We start from the raw sequence: 22,998 nt of genomic DNA, 5'->3' as shown, positions 1-22,998 counted from the left end.
AGGGAAGACCTGGGGATCTTGGTGGGCAAAGATGACCCAGTGGAGGATGGGACTCACCCTGACCAGCACGCTGTCGGCAAAGGAGGCAGGGTTGTCCACCTCGGTGAAGGCGGGTGGGCCGGTGCCCATGATCTTCCAGCGTACATACAGCACCCCGGCTCCGCCCAAAGCCAGGAGGGTCATTCTGAAGAGGAGGCCCCCTGTCCGGAGCATGCCAGGGCTCTGAAAGGACAGCGCAAGGCCCCCAGTGTTGAGGATTTTTCAAATAAAAGTGTGGCCAAGCCAGGTATAAATGTGCAGCAGTTCTGGCTCAACCTCGCTGACACTGGGCTTTAAAAGGCTGCCTGTTTTAGAATTCAAAGTTGCACGAAGTACTTTGAAAATGGTGTTTTAAGCCAGCGGGTACGTGACATTTTCCACATCTCAGCTGGAGACAAAAGCAGATACTCACCTCTAACGATCTGTCCTTACGGAGGAGCTTCCGGACAATTTCCAGGACATTTAGTTTGCCTATCACCAAGATGTCAAAGATGGCATTCAGACCCTAAGAAAGCAAAGCAAGGAATCAGCCATGGGACAGCCTAACTGATCAGGTAGCCAGGATACGCCACAATTCTATTGCAGAATCTAGACGAGAAGTGTCCTGATTAGATCACCATAGATAATCTCTTCAGCTCTAAAAACAAAACAAATCCTATGATTCCTATGAAATTAGCTCATGATATTTGTATCAAATTTACTTATTTATTTATTTAATTCTTGGTTACACTGGGTCTTTGATGCTGTGCACAGACTTTCTCTAGTTGTGGGGAGCGGGGCTACTCTGGAGTTGTGGTGTGTGGGCTCCTCATTGCACTGGCTTCTCTCGTTGCGGAGCACAGGCTCCATAGTTGTGACGCGCAGGCTTAGTTGCCTGTAGCATGTGGAATCTTCCCGGACCAGGGATCAAACCTGTGTCCCTTGCATTGGCAGGCTGATTCTTTACCACTGGACCACCAAGAAAGTCCCATCAGATTTGCCATCTGGTAAATCCCCTGTTAGTCACAGGTCCATAGCCTGCATGCAAGAGTATGATAAGATGCAGGAGAGCTAGAGCTTTGGGGCTCCCAGGAGAAGTTCTGCAGAGGCCCCCCTTACCATTTTTTTTTCCCCTAAAACTGTCCCAGAGTTGTAGCAGAGCCAGTACCTGTGCAGTGGCCATGCCTAAGACGATAAGGCAGCCAGCAACCTTGAAAACCCAGCCATGTAAGTAATTACACTTCAGGAACCTGGGGTGCTGCCTGATGAGGGCATATGCCCTGGAAGAGAGGGAACAGAACATACAGACTCTGGTGGGGCTGCAGAGACATCCCAGGCTCAGACTCCTCGTCACCCACCAGCTCTCCCTTCCTGCCTGGCACACAGCCAGCCCCACAGGGGAGCGTGGTCATGTGACTGAGTTCTAGCCAATGGGATGTGGGCAGAAGTGATTAGGCACCTCTTGGAGGTTTGGGCACAGACCAGAGCACACCCCACCCTTGGTTTCCCATCCAGTTGGCTGTGGAGGAGATGATGGAGGTGTCTGGAGTAGTACTGGAAACCACCCTGAGGATGGCAGAGCCCCACTGTGTGGAGGATGGCCACCTCTGCCCATGACTTTTAGGGGGATGACCAATAACTCCAATTATGACCACCTCTATCCATGACCTTTAGGGAGAAGGCCAGTAACTCCAATCAAGACCAACTCTACCCATGACTTTTAGGGGGATGACCAATAACTCCAATTATGACCACCTCTATCCATGACCTTTAGGGAGAAGGCCAGTAACTCCAATCAAGACCAACCGTACCCATGACTTTTAGGGGGATGACCAATAACTCCAATTATGACCACCTCTACCCATGACCTTTAGGGAAAAGGCCAGTAACTCCAATCAAGACCAACTCTACCCATGACTTTTAGGGGAATGACCAATAACTCCAAGTATGCAAAACCCCTGGCCCTAGGAAGTGTGATACTGTAGCTGCACTGATGCTAACAGCTTCCAGCAGCACCACCGCAGCTCCTTTCTAGTAGGTATGGCTGCTCTTAAAGCTCTGACACCTGTGGTTACAAGCTGAGGGCTCATCTGGCCTGGACTCTACCCTTTACCCTGCAGTGGACTTTCCATAAATGTGGCTGCTGTAGACAACGCCATGTAGCTGAACTCCCTGTTGGAACCAGGCAGAGCGGTCAGAATATACACTGTATGGATGGTTCAAGCTGCCCTTCTATGACATGGGGCCTTCGAACACAGAGCTTCATGGCAAAGAGGATCAATCATAAGTCGTCAGAAGCCAGTGGTAATTTGTGGTTCTCAGCACAAGGGTGACATCTCTCCTCAGCAACCCCCATACATGCTGGGAGCCATTAATTATCCAGTACACAGGCCAGCGCTGGGTTAATCACTTCACAGAATCCTCGTTTTATTCACCCGTGTGATGCATGGTTGTCCTGGGTCAGAGGACCACTTCTGCCCGGGTGTGAACCATTTTCTAGAAGGCAGGAAGCTCCCTGTTGAGCTGCGCTGTCTTCTTATGCCACGCGTTTTTCTGCCTGTGAGCAGCTATAGGACAGTCACCCAGTGCTGATGCGGTCAGGCTGTCATGAGGACTGAGCCCAACACGAGTCTTGGGCTCTCTCCCTTCCCATTTAAACGCGTCATCAAAATGGCCACATTCTAGTCAGATTTTTGGAAACCTGCTCAACATCACCCTATCTTTATACATGAAAATTCAACCTAATTTTTCAGTGCTTTTCTTAATGGAGGTGGGAGTCGCTTGGGGGCCTTGTGAAATGCAGGTGCCACAGCAGGCCTGTGGCAGGGGGAGGTCTGAGATCCTAAATCTCTAATAAGCTCCCAGATGGTGTCAACGCCACTGGTCCTCAAGCCACACTTTGAGACAAGCAAGATTCCAGGACGGCAGTTCTCACAGAATGATTTTCACCCCCTACCAGGGGGGTGTGCTTGGCAACGTCTGGAGACATTTGAGGTTGTCACAACTGAGGGAGGAGGTGTCCTTCTGGCATCTAGTGGGTAGAGACCAGGGATGTTGCTAAAATATCCTATGATGCACAGGACACACCCCAAAGAAAGAATGATTCAGCCTCAAATGCCAATAATGCCAAGGTTCAGAAACACTGGTCTAGAGCAATCTTTTAAAAAAGTAACTCATGAAGTTCTAGTATCTTTGCACAGCAATTCTTTCTATACTGTTTCCTAGCTAGCTGACCTTAATCGTACAGATTGAATCCAATAAAACCATTTATCTTTGCCTCAACTGGTGTCCAGCCCCAAAGAGCTTGGACCTGGGAAAGGAAGATCCTTTCCCAGAGCTTCCTACATGGGCATGCCCCATATCCCTAATGTCTTAGTTTCCCACTGATAATGTAAGGCAGGAAATTAGCTAGAACAGACAAAGAGTGCATTTCCATGCCTCTCCCTTCCAGGGGCTTCTACTCAGATCAGACGTAGGGGGCGCACATCTGGACTCTTCAGAGCCCTCTCCTGTTCCCCCTGACATTTCCGGACGAAGGCAAATGTAACATAACACACACCAGTGCTTGTTAATCAGGACCAGAGACAGCAGTAGGGTCCCAACATGGCTGTACTTAGGACTGCTGCAACATGAGAGCACCCCAGAAGGGCCACAACGCTCTTTCTTTCCTCCAGGATCTCTCCACAGGGGCCAGTCACCTGCTCTTCAGACGTGTCCCTTCTCCGTGCCCACCAGCTCTAATGAATCAACTGAGACACTCAGTTCCCACCTGAATCACCGGGAGCATGGTGGCACCTGTAACCGGTCCAGAGGCGGCTAAGTTGAAGACCGGCAACAGGGGTACAGCAGAGGGGTCCCGCCGGAGGGCAGTGCACAGTGTCTTCACGGGAGGGAAACGGGTGTAGGGAGCAGGGCTACCCCACTGAAGGTGCCTGGGGTCTTACCAGCACGGTGATTCCTTGCTCTTTGCACAGCATGGCCACTGCTCCCAGGAGGATGCTCAGCAACACCCAGAACGTGGAGTGGGTCCCCTCCTTGTTAGCTGCCGACCAGGAGAAATGACAAACACAGAGTCACACGACTCAGCTCAGTCTTGGGAGCTCCTGGAACTCAAATTCTCAGTGTGCACCTTCGACAGTCACCATTTAAAAACACAGTTTGGTATTCGGATGGCATTTCTCTGTGGGCCAGTGTGTTAGATCCACATTTCTGGTTAGATGGTGGTAGCTCAGCTGGTTACGGAGAAGGCAATGGCACCCCACTCCAGTACTCTTGCCTGGAAAATCCCATGGATGGAGGAGCCTAGTGGGCTGCAGTCCATGGGGTCCCTAAGAGTAGGACATGACTGAGCGACTTCACTTTCACTTTTCACTTTCATGCATTGGAGAAGGAAATGGCAACCCACTCCAGTGTTCTCGCCTGGAGAATCCCAGGGACGGGGGAGCCTGGTGGGCTGCTGTCTATGGGGTCGCACAGAGTCGGACACAACTGAAGTGACTTAGCAGCAGCAGTAGTAGCAGCTGGTTAAGAATCTGCCTGCAATGCAGGAGACCCAGGTTTGACCCCTGGGTTGGGAAGATCCCCTGGAGGACGGCATGGCAACACTTCAGTACTCTAGCCTGGAGAATTCCATGGACAGAGGAGTCTGGCAGGCTATGGGTTCGGAAAGAGCTGGACGTTTTGGACTTTTTTTGTAACTCAGATACGACTGAGTCACTAACACTTTCACTCTCTTCGTGGCATACACATCCCCTTCTCAAGGGTCCCCCAGCAGGAGCCCAGAGCCTTCAGGAGGCATTGCAATGCAGCCCTGGTACAAAGACATCTCAAGGCAGAGTTCCCAGGGGCGAGGTCCTTCTTCCCAGCCCACCGGTCACCTAACAGGCCGTTCTGCCAGCTTGTGCCGAGGACTCCCACTGGTGGAGGAGGCGCTGCATCTGGCTACCCTCCTCTGCTCTGAGAACCTCTACAACTCCCGGGGTCGGGATCCAGCACTGCTCTGAGAGCGTCTACCACTTCCAGGTGGAGTCTGGGCTCTCTGAACCCCAGATGCCTTAAGAACACCTGCTCTGCTACCAGCGTGGACGAGTTCTGAAGGATGCTGGACCACTGAGTGCACCTGCACGGATACTCAAGTATCAACAGGAAACCGAAACCTCAGCAGAAATGTGACTGTGGCAGTAAGCCACCTGCTCTGGGTGAGGCTGGGCTCCAGGAATGATCGATGGTCCCTGGACACCTTTTGATGATGGACAGGGAGGCCTGGCGTATGTGATTCATGGGGTCGCGAAGAGTCAGACACGACTGAGCGACTGAACTGAACACCTTTTGAGGAAAGAGGGTCTGCTCTCTACCAGCAGAGGGTGTGGAGGATGCAATTCCGGGACCAGAGCTGACCTGCTCCCAGGAGGAGAGGAGAGGGCACGTGCGATACTCCTCTCTGTTCTCTGTGAGGCCCTCAGCTCCTCACCGAGGTCGATGGTGAACAAACATTTTATAAAGACCTAAGTGTGAGGTGGGGCAAAGTGAACCTGCTTGGAGGAGGTGCCTCTGGGTCTTGGGTCAGCTCTGCCTAACCAGAACTCCTGGCCTAAATTCAGCACCACCGTTCACCACGTGACCTGGAGCAAGTTACTTCTGCAGCCTCAGCGTCCTCATCAATAAAATGGGTGCAACAATAACTGTATCTTCCCTACTCGAGTGAGAAAAAAGGTATACGAGAAATACCTGCCCATTTGTGTTGAAAGTTACATATAAAAGTTGCTTGTACATGCAAAACATATCCCTGGAGAACACTTAGGAAACCAACTCCAGTAGTTTCTAAACTGTTTTTTTTTTTCTGTACCATGCAGCTTAATCTTAGTTCCCTGACCAGGGATCAAACCCAGGCCCTGGCAGCCAAAGCGCCTGTGTCCTAACCACTGGAATGCCAGCGAATTCCCTCTAAACAACTTTAAGAAGAAAAATTTGGATAGGAGAGGGAAGAAGTCTTACTTTTCACTGCAAAACCTTTCATACAATGTACATTTTTAAAAACTATGTGCATGAATTAAAACCATACTAAAAACTAAACATCAAAAAACCAAACAAAAAACCTTGGTAGACTGCTGGGACCACAGAAAGCAGTCACTGTTTGTTGCACATAAATCAGCAAAACCACCCCAGGTTCAAGGGAGAGGGTCTCCAATGGGGCTTTGATGCAAGGGGGTGACTGATCTGTCACGATGTCACCAAAATGTTCCAAGCTCACTATGCGGTGACAAGATATACCGTAGTTCTCATTAAACTGCTTGAGCAGAAAACCAACAATTAAGGTACGTATGTGAGAGAGACAGGGAAACAGAGAGATGCATCCTGAATGAAGTGGCTATCTGGGCGTCATCAGCAAAGCCCCAGACCAAAGTCCTGGGCTCCCTGTCCGGGATCGGCTGCGGGGTCTGGATGCTGCTAACCTGGAGCTTTCCACGTGTGGCTGGAAACTCCTCTCAGGATGCTGAGGGGCTGCACCCAGCCAAGCCCTCTGGACTCTCAACAAACTGTGAGCAGGACTGACCCCTGTGCTGTCTGAGGGCCCAGTCGGCTGGGAAAACGTCCTCACTCACACATAGGCCTCGGGGGCTGGAGATCTGGAAGTCAAGCCAAAGGACATACAGGCTGACACTGTCTGATCTTTTCAGCTTTTCTTGGGAATCTCTGTCGGATTTCCGGGATTAATGTACAAACAGGCAGAACTGACAGAATACAAAAAAGTTTTATTTGGCTGTACAGTCGAGGCACCCGAAGGCTTTTCACCAGCCCAACTGACTGATAAAGCAGTAAAGCCTCACTGATTTGGACTCCACTGTCCCGAATCAACCAGCACTCTTGTTTTAAGTCTTTCTCATCTGCTGCTTCCTGCCGTCGACAGGATGAAGGGGTCCCAATGCTGAAAACAGCACTTAAGGCCTTCCTTACGGGGTGACACAGCCTCTCCAGGTTCCCTGGGTCTAAATTCCAAGCACACAGGCCAATCTACTCTCACTGGGCTTTGCATGTTCCCTTTTCTTAGGCTAGAACGCCCCAGAAGAATCCTGTGGCCGTCAAAGGTCACTTAGGCTGTGTAACCTACACTCCTGGGCAGCCTCCCTTCTGGTTCACTTGTTTTATTCACAGTTGCAACAACAGAAAATGGTCCTACTGTGTGCACGCCTGACTGCCCAGTAGCAGGGTCTGTCCCATGCACCACGGTGCCCCTAACTGACCCCCTACATTAAGTCAGGCCCAGCGGTAGCCCCCTAGACGGCCCTCAGCACAATCTGCCAGCGTGTTCTTCTCATACTTCACTACAAATGCTGACACGTGGGCCAGTTCTCAGCACTGTAGGATGCTCGGTGCCTCCCTTGTTTCTACCGCCCCGCCCCCCGAGAAGCCAGCAGCCCTCCTAGCTCTCAGCTGTGATGACCCAAAACATCAGGCTTTGCCAGATGTCCTGGGTGGGAGGGGATCACGCCCAGTGGAGACCATTAAACTAACTAGTGCCACTCACAGCGTGTGGGCCTGCCCTTGGATTTTCTAAGAAAGGCAGATGCTCAGGCCCCCCAGCCCAACCAGACCCTTGGACTCAGAGACTCGAGGGTGGAGCCTCACCAGAAGCCTGTTAACCAGCCATCCAGGTGATTCTGATGCCACAGGCTGAGGAGCATCAACCTCGGGGGGAAGCTTGCTCATAGTTGCATCCTGGGTACCAGGCCTGGCTCACTGGAGCATCTTCTCCAAGCACCAGAATCTGGGGCACCTGATTACCTATCAGGAGGGGCAAAGAACTGACAAATCATAGAGCCATAATGTAGGAACAGCTGGAGTGCTTCCAGGAGGTCGTGCCTGTGATCTCCCTGGCAGTGATGGCAGAGTGGGAATCCCTCCCAAGACGCTGCAGGCAGGGGGCCACATGGCTGTGACTTCGAGAACGGATAGTCCATTTCAGTTTTAACTTCGAGTGAGCTCATGCCTGCCTTCTACCTGCCTCCCACCGTCCTGAGCAGCATCTCTCCAATATCCCAGGTGGCACAGTGCCTAGAAGCCAAGTTGTCTTTATTGAAAACCATGGTATATCAGAGTATTTAGTTCCATCAAGCAAACTAAGGATAATTCCACTCGTAGAAATTAATTACACTATACATGTAACACCAAGAGATCACAATTACGAGCCCCAACCCCAATACTCCTGTTACATTAGACATGATTTCATTGGGGTATTCATATATTTATTGGGATTTATTATTTTCTTTGGGTTTCCCTCAATAGCTCAGTTGGTAAAGAATCCACCAGCAATGCAGGAGACCCTGGTTTGATTCCTGGGTTGGGAAGACCCCCTGGAGAAGGGACAGGCTACCCACTCCAGTATTTTGGCCTGGAGAATTCCATGGGCTGTATATAGCCCATGGGGTCACAAAGAGTTGGACATGACTGAGTGACTTTTACTTTGAGCATTTGCTAGCAATCAGCAGCAGACAAGTGTTTATAGACACCAAGGCATTGAGACCTTTAAAAAAATATGGCCAAAGTAGAGGTAAAGCTAATGGATCACTTAATTCCTCTTAGGATGTGATTTTGAGAAAAGTCCCACAAGTTTTAGCAGGTAAGCACAGGGGTCCAGGCCAAGCAGCGGCGTCACGCTCACTCCACATCACGCCAGAGCACGGCATCCCACGCCTTCTGCCGCACGACAGAGATAGGTGGAGGGGACCCCACAGGGCTCGCCCTCTCCTCTCAGTGTAGGGTGTTCCCTCAGCCCTTCCTCCTGTGACACGTCATGCTGAGTCTGCGGCCAACCACTTTCGGGATTTGCTCGTATCAGCAGTTTATGTGCAAATGTGTGTGTGCTCAGTTATGTTTGACTCTTTGCAACCTCATGGACTATAGTCCACTAGGCTCCTCTGTCCATGAAATTTTCCAGGCAAGAATACTGGAGTGGGTTGTCATTTCCTCCTCTAGGGGATCTTCCTGACTCAAAGGCAGGTGGATTCTCTACCACTGAGCCACCCAGGAGTCCCTTATATGCAAATAGATACCCTTTAATTATAAATGAACACATTAATTACCATGGAGTCTCCCACCCTGGCTCCTGTGCCCTTGAAAACCCCACACCTCAGACCCAGCCGTTGTTTTCATATCCACGAGGCATCAGGTTCAATAGTTCACTAGAAACCATGATGGAGGGACTTCCCTGGGGTCCAGTGATTAGGACTCCGGGTTTCCACTGCAGGGGGCATGGGTTCCATCCCTGGTTGGGGAACTAAGATCCAGTAAGCCACATGGAGTGGCCAAAAAAACCCTTCCAAAAACAAAAAAACCAAATGGACTGCTTCCCGCCTCATCCCTTTAGCGGAATTTGATTTTTTTAAGCTTCTCTTCCCACAGTTTGTGTTCAGATGTCTTGATACATACTATGATTTCCCAGTGTAATGTTCCCTGATCTTAACATTTTAGTCCCTTGATCATTTTACATTTCTTCCTACAAAAACTGAATTAGCTTGTGTTTTACTTGACTGTAACATGGATTAATTCCACCCCGCCCTCCACGGCTCAGTAGTTTTGGATAGAAAAAAATTCCCAGTTCCTCCATTAAAACACCCAAAGGACTGCTCTTGAAAGCACTCTGTGAACACAAAGGTAAACTACCCCAAGACTCACATTCCACTTGCCTGGAATTTAAAATGGATTTCTCCTTAGATGGCTCAATCTGAGATTTTACCAAAAAAAGAAGAAGAACACATTAAAAAACCACAACCTCCAAGTTCTTTGACGGCCTTCTCTCTAATCTCACCTCATAATTCCACCACACTGCTCAAACTCCAAGTTTCTTTAAGGGACTCAGGCTCCCTCCACCTCTCAAATCCTCAGCAAATTGTTCTGGGAGCATCCTACTCTTTAATTTTCCTTATACTTCTGGTTTGGTTCCAGTATGGAAACATGTAAAAGAGGACGACAATGATTCTGTGCTGAAGAAGTTTTTTCAGTTTCAGTGATTATTAAATATGAGTGTCACTTTCCCAGCAATAAAGAATCTGCCTGCAAGGCAGGAGACCCGGGTTCGATCCCTAGATCAGAAAGATCCCCTGGAGGAGGGCACGGCCATCCACTCCAGTATTCTTGCCTGGAGAATCCCGTGGACAGAGGAGCCTGGCGGGCTGCAGTTCACAGGGTCGTAACAGTCGGACGCAACTGAAACAAGTTAGCAGGAAGGCAGGTCACCTCTCAACAATGGTAATTTCAGGGCTCGTTTATAAACCAAGCAAAGGCTTTACATTCAGGAAAACCAACTCTAAACCACCACGGTCCAAGAGGAGGCACAGTGGTTGGGGAGCACTTGAAATTTACCTGGTCCCTACTGAGACATGTTGGAAGGATCAAACTCACTACCTAATTTTGAAGACTCCATATGAAAGAAGGTCAACAGCTCATAATCTGTATACTGATTACATGTTACAACTACAATATTTTTGATATATTAGGCTAAGAATCTATTGTTAAAATTCAGCTAATCTGGTTTTTTCTTTTTTGTATAACATGGGCTACTAGAAATTTTGCGATGACCTGAGGGCTCATACTGTATTTCCTACCACACAGCACTGTCAGCGTCACATGCTCAGAGGCCCAGCTCATCCATGAAATGATCTACACGGCTTTATAATCCAAGTCTGGCTTCGAAAACTCGGCAAATAGGAAGTGACTTGCTTATTAAAATTCACTTCTTTCTCCTCCAGCCCGTACCAGATTAGTCACTTGATTTGCTACCAGGAGTCATACGACAGCATGCACACACACTTCAGTTTTCCGCAATCCAAACTGGAAAGCTGAGCTGAACAGCTGACTCTTAGACTGGAGAGTTAGGGCCCAACCCTTCCACATAACTTCACAGTCAGCCCCCACTGTGTTCCTTGGTATTTGCTGGTCTGTATCCGTGGATTCAACCAACTTTTGGTTCTGCAATATTGAAGTGCATATTGAAAAAAATCCACCTACAAACGGACTTGTGCAGTTCACACCCATGGACTAACTATACTTTTAAACTACCTCATATAAATCAAAGGGGTCCTCTTTACAAATGTGTGGAAGGGAGGTGCATGATAAACCACGGCCAGCCTACAAAGTATTGATAAAGTATCCCTAGTACTGGAGACAATCAAGAAAAGCCTTATAAAAATTAAATAATCAACTGGGAAAGTGGTCCTGAGTTTAGGGACAGCACAGCCTAGTAGACTTATGGTCATAAGACCTCCTCCAGCATGGCACCCCACTCCAGTACTTTTGCCTGGAAAATCCCATGGACAGAGGCGCCTGTTAGGCTGCAGTCCATGGGGTCGCTAGAGTCGGACACAACTGAGCTTTTCACTTTCATGCATTGGAGAAGGAAATGGCAACCCACTCCAGTGTTTTTGCCTGGAGAATCCCAGAGAGGGGGAAGCCTGGTAGGCTGCCATCTATGGGGTCGCACAGACTCAGACATGATTGAAGAGACTTAGCAGCAGCAGCAGCATAGTTTTACCATGTACTTTGCCAAATTATTATTTTCTTTGAGTATTAATTTGTCAAAGTGAATAATGCGAACAGTTGCAAATATATACAGCATAATCTAGATAAATCCGGACTTGTGTTTTTGTATGTTTTTACTTAGTAACTAATGTAAGCTATTCTTTTATTCCCAACTTTGAGCATTTTATTTTATTTTTAAAAATTTTTCTTTTTCGGTCATGCCTCCAAGGCATGTGGGGATCTTAGTTCCCCAGCCAGGGATGGAACCTGCACCCCCTGCATTGGAGGTGCAGAATCTTAACCACTGGACACCAGGGAAGTTGCCTGATCATTTTAATAAGACAGTTGAAACTGAAAACAGTAGGCCACCTTGCATACAGCTGGCACTCAATAAATACTGGATGAGTCAACAGTTTTATTTCGATGTCTATTAGAAGCTTTACTATATTACTATATTTCAAAGGCAATTATGAGATGTAATTAACACCGAAAAGTTAGTAATTTGTTAATGTGAATAAATACAGCCAGAAGTTCTCTTCTCACTTTTTAGTCTTTGAACCTCCTCACAACGGAATAATCTCCGTCATGTAAGAGATTCTTTTTTAAAATAGTTTTTAAAAAATTACATAACATTAAAAAGACTTAGGAAAAATGGATCATTTTCATTTTAGAATTAACAGCTAAAAACAGTAAAAATAAATCCTGAGAGGTGGATATCACCTCCAGTACAACTGCATTTATGAGTACTTTTATTCAAACAGTCTTCTGCAAATAGGGAGTTCTAACTGATGCATTGTTCGTTGTTTACTTGCTCAGTCGTGTCAAATTCTTTTGCGACCCCATAGACTACAGCCCAACAGGCTCCTCTGACCATGTGATTTTTCCAGCAAGAATATTAGAGTGGGTTGCCATTTCCTTCTCCAGGGGACCTTCCCCACCCAGGGATCGAACCCGAGTCTCCTGCACTGCAGGCGGATTCTTCACCCCTGAGCCACTGGGGGAAGCCAAAGTGGTGTCAAACTCTATGTAAGTGTCTCAGGCTAAGAACTCTCCATCTCAAATCCATCCAGTTTGCTAAGCTGTTAAGCAACAATGGTCCAGGAGAGAAAATGAAAAAAGCAAACACAACAAAACCCAAAAAACTATTCTTACAGCATGCAACATCTCTCACAACTTGCTCTAGGAGTACTGTACAGCGTTCGCAAACATCAACCTTTTATAATCCAGAATTTCACAAAGACTGGCTTGGAAAATGCTTTCCTTGTTTCCGTGTCTGTCTCTGAGGTAAGGCAATCCCTTTAGTAAACCGAGGCAAAGCCTGAGGGGCAGCAGGGGCGGCGGCGAGGGGAAGGAGCACGGTGGGGGAAACAAAAACCCCACAAGCAGTAACAGCAAGACCCTGGTCAGCGCCAACACTCCCAAAAGCCTAACAGATGTGAGCAATTCAGGAAGGGCTGAGTGGCGGACTTGGCACGGCGCTCGAGTGGGGAAGCTGTCGTTTCAGGGGGGAAAAAAAAAAAGCATCGCACGCCAGTAGCGACCGTCTTCCCCAATCGACGCCCACGTCTCGCCGCCCGGAAGCCGGCGTGCGTCGCGGTGCGTGGGCGGAAGTCACTGGACTCCGTCAGGCTGCCCCAAGCTCCCTCGGTCAGACCCCAGAGCCGCACAACGAGCATGCGATTCTCCTTCCAGGAGTGGGAGCCAAGCAAGCGGCGCTTCCACCCGCGGAATGAGGCAACTCGGAGGCCACTCTCCTAACTAAAATAACGGGGGTGGGGGTGGGGTGGACATTTTGGGAGGATCGAGCCCGTGTAGCAACCCTGGAGAAAAGAGAACCCACGTGAATACCGCAGTCACAATTCAAATGGCAGCAACTCCAAATCTACAAAAAAAAAAAAAAAAAAAAGCGTCCTAGACTATGTGAGTTACACAGTTGCCCTCATTTATTTTAAGCTGTGTGACTTAACTTTGTGTAAGCCAAAGACAAACGTGTCTTGAATCAAAGTGGAAAAGAGCAGGAAATGAGATCCCAAGAGTCAACAGTTATCCTGTTTCAGCTGCCTGAACTATGGTGCGACCGTCTTGTGTTCAGTCGTGTGCGGTTCGTTGCGACTCCATGGACTGTATTCCTGCCAGGCTCCTCTGTCCATTGGATTTTTTCAGGCAAGGATACTGGAGTGGGTGGCCATTTCCTCCTCCAGGGGATCTTCCTGACCCAGGCATCGAGCCCACGTCTCCTGTGTCTCCTGCATTGGCAGGCTGGTTCTTAACCTGCAGAGCCATCTGGGAAGCCCTGAACTATGGTAGGGAGAGTGACTAGAGCAAATAAATTTGAAGAACTTAGAACAACTGAGACTTGAGATCTTGTGTTTCATAATAGCTTAGGATTTAAAACGGTTATTCTAGAAATGTACCCATTTCCTTTCCTCTTGAAAAGGTTCTCTCCTCCCCACTATATAAATGAGACTAATGAAATTTCTCTTTGTCATCCCAATTCCCATGAAACAATATTCTAAGGTATTCGTTTATAAAAGACATTGTTTTGGCTCTTCTATCAGGTTTATTGTGCAGAGAGATTATGTATGTGTGCATGCTCGGTGGTGTCTGACTCGTGACCCCATGGACTGAAGCCTGCCAGGCTCCTCTGACCATGGGATTCTCCAGGCAAGGATACTGGAGTGGGTTCCCATTTTCTTCCTCCAGGGGATCTTCCCCACCCAGGGACTGAACCCACATCTCCTGCATCTCCTGCATCTGCAGGCAGATTCCTTACCACTAGTGCCACCTGGGAAGCCCACGCAGACAGATTACCTTTTTCCAATCCAAAATATGCACTAGGCTTTAACAGAGAGAAATATTGACAGGATGTCTCATCATTAGAATAATACTTTTCATTTTGGGTGTTCAGAAATAATAACCAGCGCACCACTGACTTAGTGTTTTTCTTTCCTTTTCCCTTTAAAATAATTATCCTTTTCTATAAGGCTTTTTTCTTCTTTAAAAAAAAAAAAAGATTCTATTCTAAAAGAGCTCGCTTGGAGCTATTCTACATAAGTACAAAAAAAAAAAAAAAAAAACACAGAAATGTTACATGAGACTCTTTTTTCACTCTCAAAAAATGCCAGGATTCCAGAGGTTAGCACAGAATTGCTTGTTACAATAAACTCAGGCAGTTAAAAATTGTCCAGAGCTTTATAATACAGACAGTGCATCTATAAAGAAAGCTAATGAGGTTATTAAAAAGGAATGTATTCTCTGAAAGATCTTTTTACCTAGTTAAATCATTCACTTCAGAACACTCAGTTTTTTGTTCCCTTATAAAAAATATTAAATTTGTTCCTCTGTAAAAAACCTCTCTTAAACTTCAAGTTTATGAGGAATGAATGCTTGACTGTTCTTTGAATTGATGTTCAGATCTGAAAGAACAAAGACCAGGTAACTTAAATCATAGGTTTAAACCAAAAATATCATTTATTATTATTTGTATTCAGTAAGTACCAGACTGAACTTCTTCCACAAAAGAGCTTTGATTCTTGGCTGCACACCTACAAACAATATGAGTAGCAGGGGCTGTTCTTAAATCATACTTTTGATGTTTCTACCGTACTTAACACTTTAACAATTCATTAACAGAATTGAATGCACCTCCTATTTATTTTTAATGACTGTTTTGACAAGCTTGCCTCACTGGTCCCATGAGGACAGGGAAGCCGATGAAGACAATTTAGTTGGGGCTGGCTTTGAAGTGAGTTAGACATAGAGGGTGAACCCAGTTCAGCCATATATAGCCGTGTGATCCTGGTGAGTTACTTAAACTCTCTGTCTTACATGTGGACAGCAGGGAAAGTAATTCCACCTATCTTAAAGATACACAGATGACACCTCCCTTATGGCAGAGAGTGAAGAAGAACTAAAGAGCCTCTTGATGAAAGTGAAAGAGGAGAGTGAAAAAGCTGGCTTAAAACTCAACATTCAGAAAACTCAGATCATGTCATCCAGTCCCATCACTTCATGGCAAATAGATGGGGAAACAGTGGAAACAGTGTCAGACTTTGTTTTTTGGGGCTCCAAAATCACTGCAGATGGTGACTGCAGCCATGAAATTAAAAGACACTTGCTCCTTGGAAGAAAAGCTCTGACCAACCTAGATAGCATATTAAAAAGCAGAGACATTACTTTGCCAACAAAGGTCTGTCTAGTCAAAGCTATGGTTTTTCCAGTAGTCATGTATGGATGTGAGAGTTGGACTATTGGGAAAGCTGAGCGCTGAAGAATTGATGCTTTTGAACTGTGGTGTTGGAGAAGACTCTTGAGAGTCCCCTGAACTGCAAAGAGATCCAGCCAGTCCATCCTAAAGGAAATCAGCCCTGAATATTCATTGGAAGGACTGATGCTGAAACCGAAGCTCCAATACTTTGGCCACCTGATGGGAAGAGCTGACTCATTGGAAAAGACTCTGATGCTGGGAAAGACTGAAGGCAGGAGAAGAAGGGGATGACAGAGGATGAGATAGTTGGAAGGCATCACCGACTTGATGGACATGAGTTTGAGCAAGCTCAGGGAGCTGGTGATGGACAGGGAAGCCTGGTGTGCCGCTGTCCATGGGGTAGCAAAGAATCAGATACAACTTAGCAACTGAACTGAAGACTGTAACATAATTGCCAACCACACACACATATGTGTGACAGTAGACAGTCAAAAAATGGTAACTTATGTTAACAGGAAACTCCTCTACCTTCATGAGTAAAAAAAAAATTCGTGCTGGAAACTCCCTATTAATCTTGGCTAAAAAAATCTTTTGGAACCACTAGCAAGGTGACAGTTACCTGTCAGTCATCTGTCCCAGGAATTAGAAACTTTGCAAAGGATAGGCCAGTAAGAATTTCAGGCTTCGCGGGCCAGGCAGCCTCTATGAAAACTCCTGACTCTGCAAAAAGCAGTCCTGAGTGACCCCACTTCAACCAGCCCAGCAGAGACAGAATCCTGAATGAGTGGTCTGTCCTTGTTTATGAATAAGATATCAGTTTATAGGAGGAATCCAAGTATAAGCATTAGTACAAGAACAACAACATTCAGGCCCTGGCAGGGGACCAAACCTAAGCTTTGAGAAGTGCTGTGGCAAAGACTCAAGGAAACCAATGTATTACTATATCAGCTTCTGCTGAAACTGGCTTCCCTGGTGGCTCAGACAGTAAAGGATCTGCCTACAATGCAGAAGACCCAGGTTTGATCCTTGGGTCAGGAAGAGGCCCTGGGGAAGGAAATGGCAACCCACTCCAGTATTCTTGCCTGGGAAATGTCATGGACAGAGGAGCCTGGTGGCCTACAGTCTATGGGGCGTCACAAAGAGTCAGATACAACTTAGCGACTTTCACTCACTCTGCTGAAACAGCCCTGTCAAGCAACCCATAGGAATCGTTCCTCTCACTTTCCCTTTTCTTCTGACTTTCCCTTTTCAATTGATTGTGTTATATACGGAGAGAGTTCTACAGTCATGAACTGAATTTGTAACAGAAGTTGAAATTATAACACTGTTGCCAGGGCCAACATGTATAAATGTATCATACCCAATTTCTACTGTAAGACAACTGGGAAGGGATGATGTAACTTGGAGGTGATCAGAATTCATATAATTAGTAGAGTTATACAGGGATTCTACTGAGTCTCAATAAATGCATTGGTGCTAATAAACAGGCAGTTCAACCCCCGCCACTTTGCATGCATGTGTGCATGCGCACGCGCACACACACACACACACACACACACAACTGGTCATTTCAACTCCACTGGGTTCCAGCAACAAAGACTTTCTAAGTATCATTAACATGACAATGAAAAAATAAGAACCTCATGCTCCAGGTGCATATTCATAGCTATACATTTTTACAATTTTTCTATATTTTTCCTCCAACATGTTTTAATTAAAAATAAATGAATAACAAAAAGCTTTTCCCCTCTTCAATTTTACTGGAAAAAAAAAATCACAAAAATCAATCACAACTGCTTTAGCCCTAACAGCAGGAGCTCTTGGTTTCACTACTCAGCAAGATGCTTCCTGAACATTGTGAATGTTGAAGCACAAGCTTTGTGTCGTGAAAAAGCAACCGAGTAACAGACATCACTAAAAAGTTGACACCTTTGACCTACATTCCTTCAAAGTGATAAACTTATAGCAACGGACACCTTCCCACCTGTTAAAACACGCTCGACAGAACAGAAACACGAAGAAGATGCAAAGTTAAGAGGGCAAAACATCCTGCTTACTTTCTCTGAACGCTTTACAGTAGCCAAGGAAAGACAGCAGAAAAAACAGGGCGCCCAGGAGGTCTGCACGGCCGACGACACCAGCAACCTTCAAAGAGGCAGAGGAAAAAGATTTATGTTAAAAAACATTTACATGAAACTTTGGAAACACAAAAGCATCCTTAGAAACAGAAAGCCTCACGAGACTCGGCCATCTGTTAAAATGAACTCTCTGCCTGTGGTGTGATCTGACAACGGACTCTTCACTTTGGGTCTAGGATCTGGGTCAGCTGCTTCCATGGGAAGGCTGGGTTGACTCCGACCTACTGTGGCTCTTCTGTGGGTCGTACAGAGGCAGTGATGCCCGTGTGCAGGGAAGACTCCATCACTCGGCACTCTGTGCCCACAGCCCTAGAGACCTCTACCCTGAGCAGGTGCCCAGGGTGCACTTTTCCATTGGAAAATGTTATCAGCTCAAAGGGCATGATATTTAAGAAAGAAAATTTGACTGGAGACATGAAAGACAGGTGGGAAGTAAGTGTTACACATCATCAAGGAGAGAGAATAAGACACAGGGATGATGGTTCAAAGCCTCTGTCTCTGTCTTTCCCTCCCTTTAGACCAAAACCAATTAAGCGGGTTAGCCTGGAAAGTGGAAGGCTTCAAAAGAGGTTGACCAGTAAGATGAAACAGAGTACGATTTCCACCATTTCTTCTCTGCCCCTCCCCATTTTCTGCATCTGATGATGGCCCTTTTCTCCACCTTAGTGTAAAAGCAGCAATACAAAATGGGTGCTCCATTTCTTTCAAGCTGATTACTCCAACAATTGTTCTCCAAAAGTCTCACGTCAACCAAAGACAGAGAACGGTGCTCCCGAGTACTGGTCTGGTCTACGTGGCATCCTTTACTAACTAGCACCCGGACAGGACATGTATCAGAGCTTGCACTGTGACTCTCAAGGTTTCATTTTAGTTCCTGGGAAGCTCATCTTAAAGTGAGAAGTGTGACGTTGGATCCAAAGTAAAGTCTAGCCTACAAACAGAGGTAAGAGAGTATATTTCACAATGAATGTGAAAATCACATTTTACATTTACAATGTAAATATGAAAATCATGTTTACATTCTGTGCCCAGGTGCATGTACACGCCACAGCTAAAAGGAATGCCTTTTAGGAGCAGTTTCCATCCAACCAGTGTGGCTCCCGACGCTGGCGTGGCAATACCCATCCAATGGCGAGCTCCTGACGCAAGGGCACTCGATCACTAAGAAGATTGGCAGCTGAGTCCCACCTGTGACTGCCAGGCACGTGAAAAAACCTTCCCGGGAAGGAAGCTAAAGACAAATAAAGCTTCAACAGATCTGGGCCAAGGAGGCCAGTGTGCTGGAGGGGTAAATGGAATGATTACTTCATGAAGGCAGTAAATAGATCATGAGACTTCTGGAATCCTCTGGCCTGTAACTTGCTCAGAGATGCAGTGAAATCGAGGATGCAATGAGACCCCACAGACAGAGCCTGGCCCACAGTGGGTGCTGGTTCACTGTCAATCTGACAGGTACACATGGTTGGGGGGATTCGGGGGGACAGAGCAGCGGACCAAGTACATGGCAACTTAGGGAGAAGCAGGTGTGGGCTCTGCGGCTCCACGGCCAGCGATGGAGGAAGCAGCTGGTGCCGTGGGCCTCCCATCAGGACCAGAGAGGGGTGTGAGCAGCATCTGCCAGCTGCGGCTCTTCACAGGGCCCGAGGATGGTTCAGCATCCCACGGCCTTTCAGAGAAGACAGTAAGAGAAGCCAACTCAGAGAAGGGCATCCAAGAAGGTCCTGAGAGCAAGAGGGTCTGGGAAGCAGGGGCTGGGAATGTGGAGAGTCAGAGAACAAGGTTTCCTGAACTGAGTGAAGGGGAGGGAAGTGGCTTGGATAAATACCAGGGGTAGGAGGCAAAAAGGCCAGTCTAAACCACTTGTTATCTGAGTGGTTGAGGTACATTTAAAGACTCCCCCTAACATATAATGTTGTAAATCATCCAAATCTGGAACAAAAACAAAAAAGACTTCCACTAAAATGAACTTTAAATATCATAAACTCATTTTTAAAACAAACATTCTGCCTTTGGCTAAGTGAAGATACTCCCAGGTCTTAAGGAATGTACATTACATCATCTGAATGAAGAAAAACAGGTTTTAAAAAGTATGGCACTAATGAGAACCTACTGTATCGCACAGGGAACTCTCCTCAGTGCTCAGTGGGGACCTAACTGGGAAGGAAAGGCAAAAAAGAGGGGATGTGTGTGTGAGGATAACTAATTCACCTGCTTTACAGCAGGAAACTAACACAAAATTGTTGAGCAACTATACTCCAATAAAAAGTAATTTAAAGAAGAAAATAAGTCTCAACAAAAAGTGTGACAGGTGTTTCAGTGTACAGAGTATTTAGTCCTTCAGTGAATTTTTGGCAGAGAGATTCTAGATTCTATAGGAAGAAAATTTTAAAGGCTATTCCAAGAAGTTACTGAGTTGAATAGTTTGGCCAATGTGCATGGGTACAAAGAGATTTTTTCTTTTCTGTTATTTGCATTGATATGTATTTTCAGGCAAAGCTTTTTATAACGACTTTTTTTTTTTTCTTACAAATAACCTGAGACACTCCCATCAGAGTTTTCTGCAGAAGTCACCGCCATTCTCTGAATCCGTAACATACAAGGTGGTGGCGTTTCCCTACTGGGCACAATTTGCGCGGGAGCCATAGAAGGAATGAGGAAGGGAGGTGGGGGGTGGTATTTCACCACCTGATCCCTTCAGTATAAACTCTGGCTTCACTGGATGAGCAGGAGTAGTAAGGACACCTGGCCGTCCCTCTCTGACACTGCAGTCTGAACTCAAGCAATGTGAAATCCTCACCAACGCCTCGAGGAAAGAAAATCTTGCAGTGGCGCTAGTGTCCTCGGGGAACCCCCTGGGGCCGACATCCTGGTCTCTAAAAGAATAAGAGGCGAGGAAACGCCCTCCGTTAGCTCTCCTCCCTCCCCTGGGGACCCAGCCCAAAGCCCAGAGACTTTATTTTTTGGGCTCCAAAATCACTGCAGATGGTGACTGCAGCCATGAATTTAAAAGATGCTTACTCCTTGGAAGAAAATTATGACCAACCCAGACAGCATATTGAAAAGCAGAGACATTACTTTGCCAACAAAGGTCCGTCTAGTTAAGGCTATGGTTTTTCCAGTGGTCGTGTATGGATGTGAGAGTTGGACTATAAACCAAGCTGAGTGCTGAAGAATTGATGCTTTTGAACTGTGGTATTGGAGAAGAGTTTTCAGACTCCCCTGGACTGCGAGGAGATCCAACCAGTCCATTCTAAAGGAGATCAGTCCTGGGTGTTCATTGGAGGGACTGATGTTGAAGCTGAAACTCCAATACTTTGGCCACCTCGTGTGAAGAGCTGACTCATTTGAAAAGACGCTGATGCTGGGAAAGACTGAGGGCAGGAGGAGAAGGGGACGACAGAGGATCAGATGGTTGGATGGCATCACCGACTCAATGGACATGAGTTTGAGCAAACTCCAGGAGTTGGTGATGGACAGGGAGGCCTGGCATGCTGCAGTCCATGGGGTTGAAAAGAGTCGGACACAATTGAGCGACTGAACTAAACTGAACTGATAGGATGAAACTGAATACTGCTTATTTGCCAAGAAACAAGGAAAGGTGAACAGAAGCTGATTTGTTTTAGGAATGCTAATTTTTAATGACCGATAGCTTTTTCTCAAATATTTGAGTTTGAATGGCTGTCATGGAATGGAGGGATGGGAGATGAGAAGCAAGGTGGGGCAAATTCATGAGCAGGTCCCCGCAGGACGTGAGGACCCACCCACCAGCTCAGCTCGCAGCATGCCAACCTCTCCCTGGCAGGGGTTCAGATGACCAGATCTTAAATTCTGTCCCTATACCCCTCGGCCATGTGACCGACCTAGATTAAGTCCCTAATTTGTCCTCCCTGGCTGCTTCCTCTTCTGTAAAGTGGAAATTGTTATGCTGTTCCAGCTGAACCTACAGCGTTTTGGTGACTATCGTATGAAGTGTGAGGAAGTATTTTGGAAATCACAAAAGCTCTCGGCTAACAGAGGAAAACTGCATCAGACCCCTTTTCAGGAAAACAAGGAAGTCTCAGCCTCTGGCTTTAGGCCCAGAAGCTGGACAAGGTTCACCATTCACACCTTCCCAGTGTAGTCTAATAAGGGACACAGAGTATCGGCAGAGATCACACCACGTGGTCTTTATGAAGTCTCGGCCCATCGCGGACCCTGTGTTTGTCCTAAGGGGGACCTGCTGTCCCCACAAATCACCGCTCTGGGCGTCTGAAAGCTGGCCTTCTACAGCTGTACAATCAGCCAAGGGAAGCTTGTTTTAGGGAACAAACCAACGTGTGGACTGCGTCTATCTTACACAAGTGTAGAGACGGCTGGCAGACGGTACTTACACACTCGGTGTGCACCGGGTGCACGGCAAACAGCAGGGCGGCCAGCAGAGACGACCTGGGGGCCAGGTTCAGCCTCCTGCCCCTGCTCGTGTACTGCAGGCCCCCGAACAGCACGGAGAAGACGTCCACCAGCAGCACGCAGACGCCGCCGTGCAGGGCGATGTTGACGACGTGGAAGCTCACAGGGTGGAAGCCTCCCGACAAATAGTAGTTCATCCTGCAGGGAAGGAAGGTATTGACAGCGGAGATGCAGAAGCACGTGAAATAAAACACGAACCGGCTGGAGGGAAAGGCTGGCGTGTGAACATACTGGAGGAGGAGAGCGTGTGCACAGTTGATAAAAATAGCGTCAAGATAAATAATGCCTGTTAAGCTAAGAAGGGTGAAGATGAGCTAAGAATGTAATTAACTGCAGAGGGGAAAACGGGAGATAAGGACCTCTCAGAGGACTGGGACAGAAAATACTTGGAGAGGAAATGCCAAAAAAAAAACAAAAGACAATTATTCAGGTGTGATAAAGGCAAGGCTGTCTTTCAGAAAGATAAAACAGACCACACGTTACGCAGGCTGCTCCACAGGGAAGCACGGTCAAGTGACTTGTCTATTCTCCCCGTCCCCAACCCCCCAATATACCCCGTGACAGTCTGTCCACCAGCCTTCTGAACAAGGAAGCACTTCCTCCCTGTCAAGGATTCTTGTCTCTTTTTCAACTACGAGTGGTTCTGATTCATCCTTTCTATAATTCTTTTTG

The 22,998-nt window shown here is 47.1% G+C and overlaps 1 protein-coding gene across 2 annotated transcripts in view; it reads right to left on the bottom strand.

The window, feature by feature from the left end:
* TMTC4 (transmembrane O-mannosyltransferase targeting cadherins 4) overlaps positions 1-22,998 on the bottom strand; it is a 59,078-nt gene that overhangs the window by 24,238 nt on the left and 11,842 nt on the right. For both annotated transcript variants that reach the window (XM_070380774.1, XM_070380775.1), the window contains 5 exons: positions 22,248-22,464; positions 17,797-17,884; positions 3,963-4,060; positions 452-544; positions 58-222 (listed from right to left, as the gene is read on the bottom strand). In XM_070380774.1, the coding sequence (XP_070236875.1) occupies positions 58-222; positions 452-544; positions 3,963-4,060; positions 17,797-17,884; positions 22,248-22,464 (661 nt within the window). The remainder of the gene's footprint in view (positions 1-57; positions 223-451; positions 545-3,962; positions 4,061-17,796; positions 17,885-22,247; positions 22,465-22,998) is intronic.

This window comes from Bos mutus, chromosome 12 (genome assembly GCF_027580195.1).
Source record: "Bos mutus isolate GX-2022 chromosome 12, NWIPB_WYAK_1.1, whole genome shotgun sequence".
In the NCBI taxonomy this organism is placed as follows: Eukaryota; Metazoa; Chordata; class Mammalia; order Artiodactyla; family Bovidae; genus Bos; species Bos mutus.
Note: the sequence above shows the minus strand (reverse complement) of the source record. Positions and strands in the feature narration are given on the sequence as shown.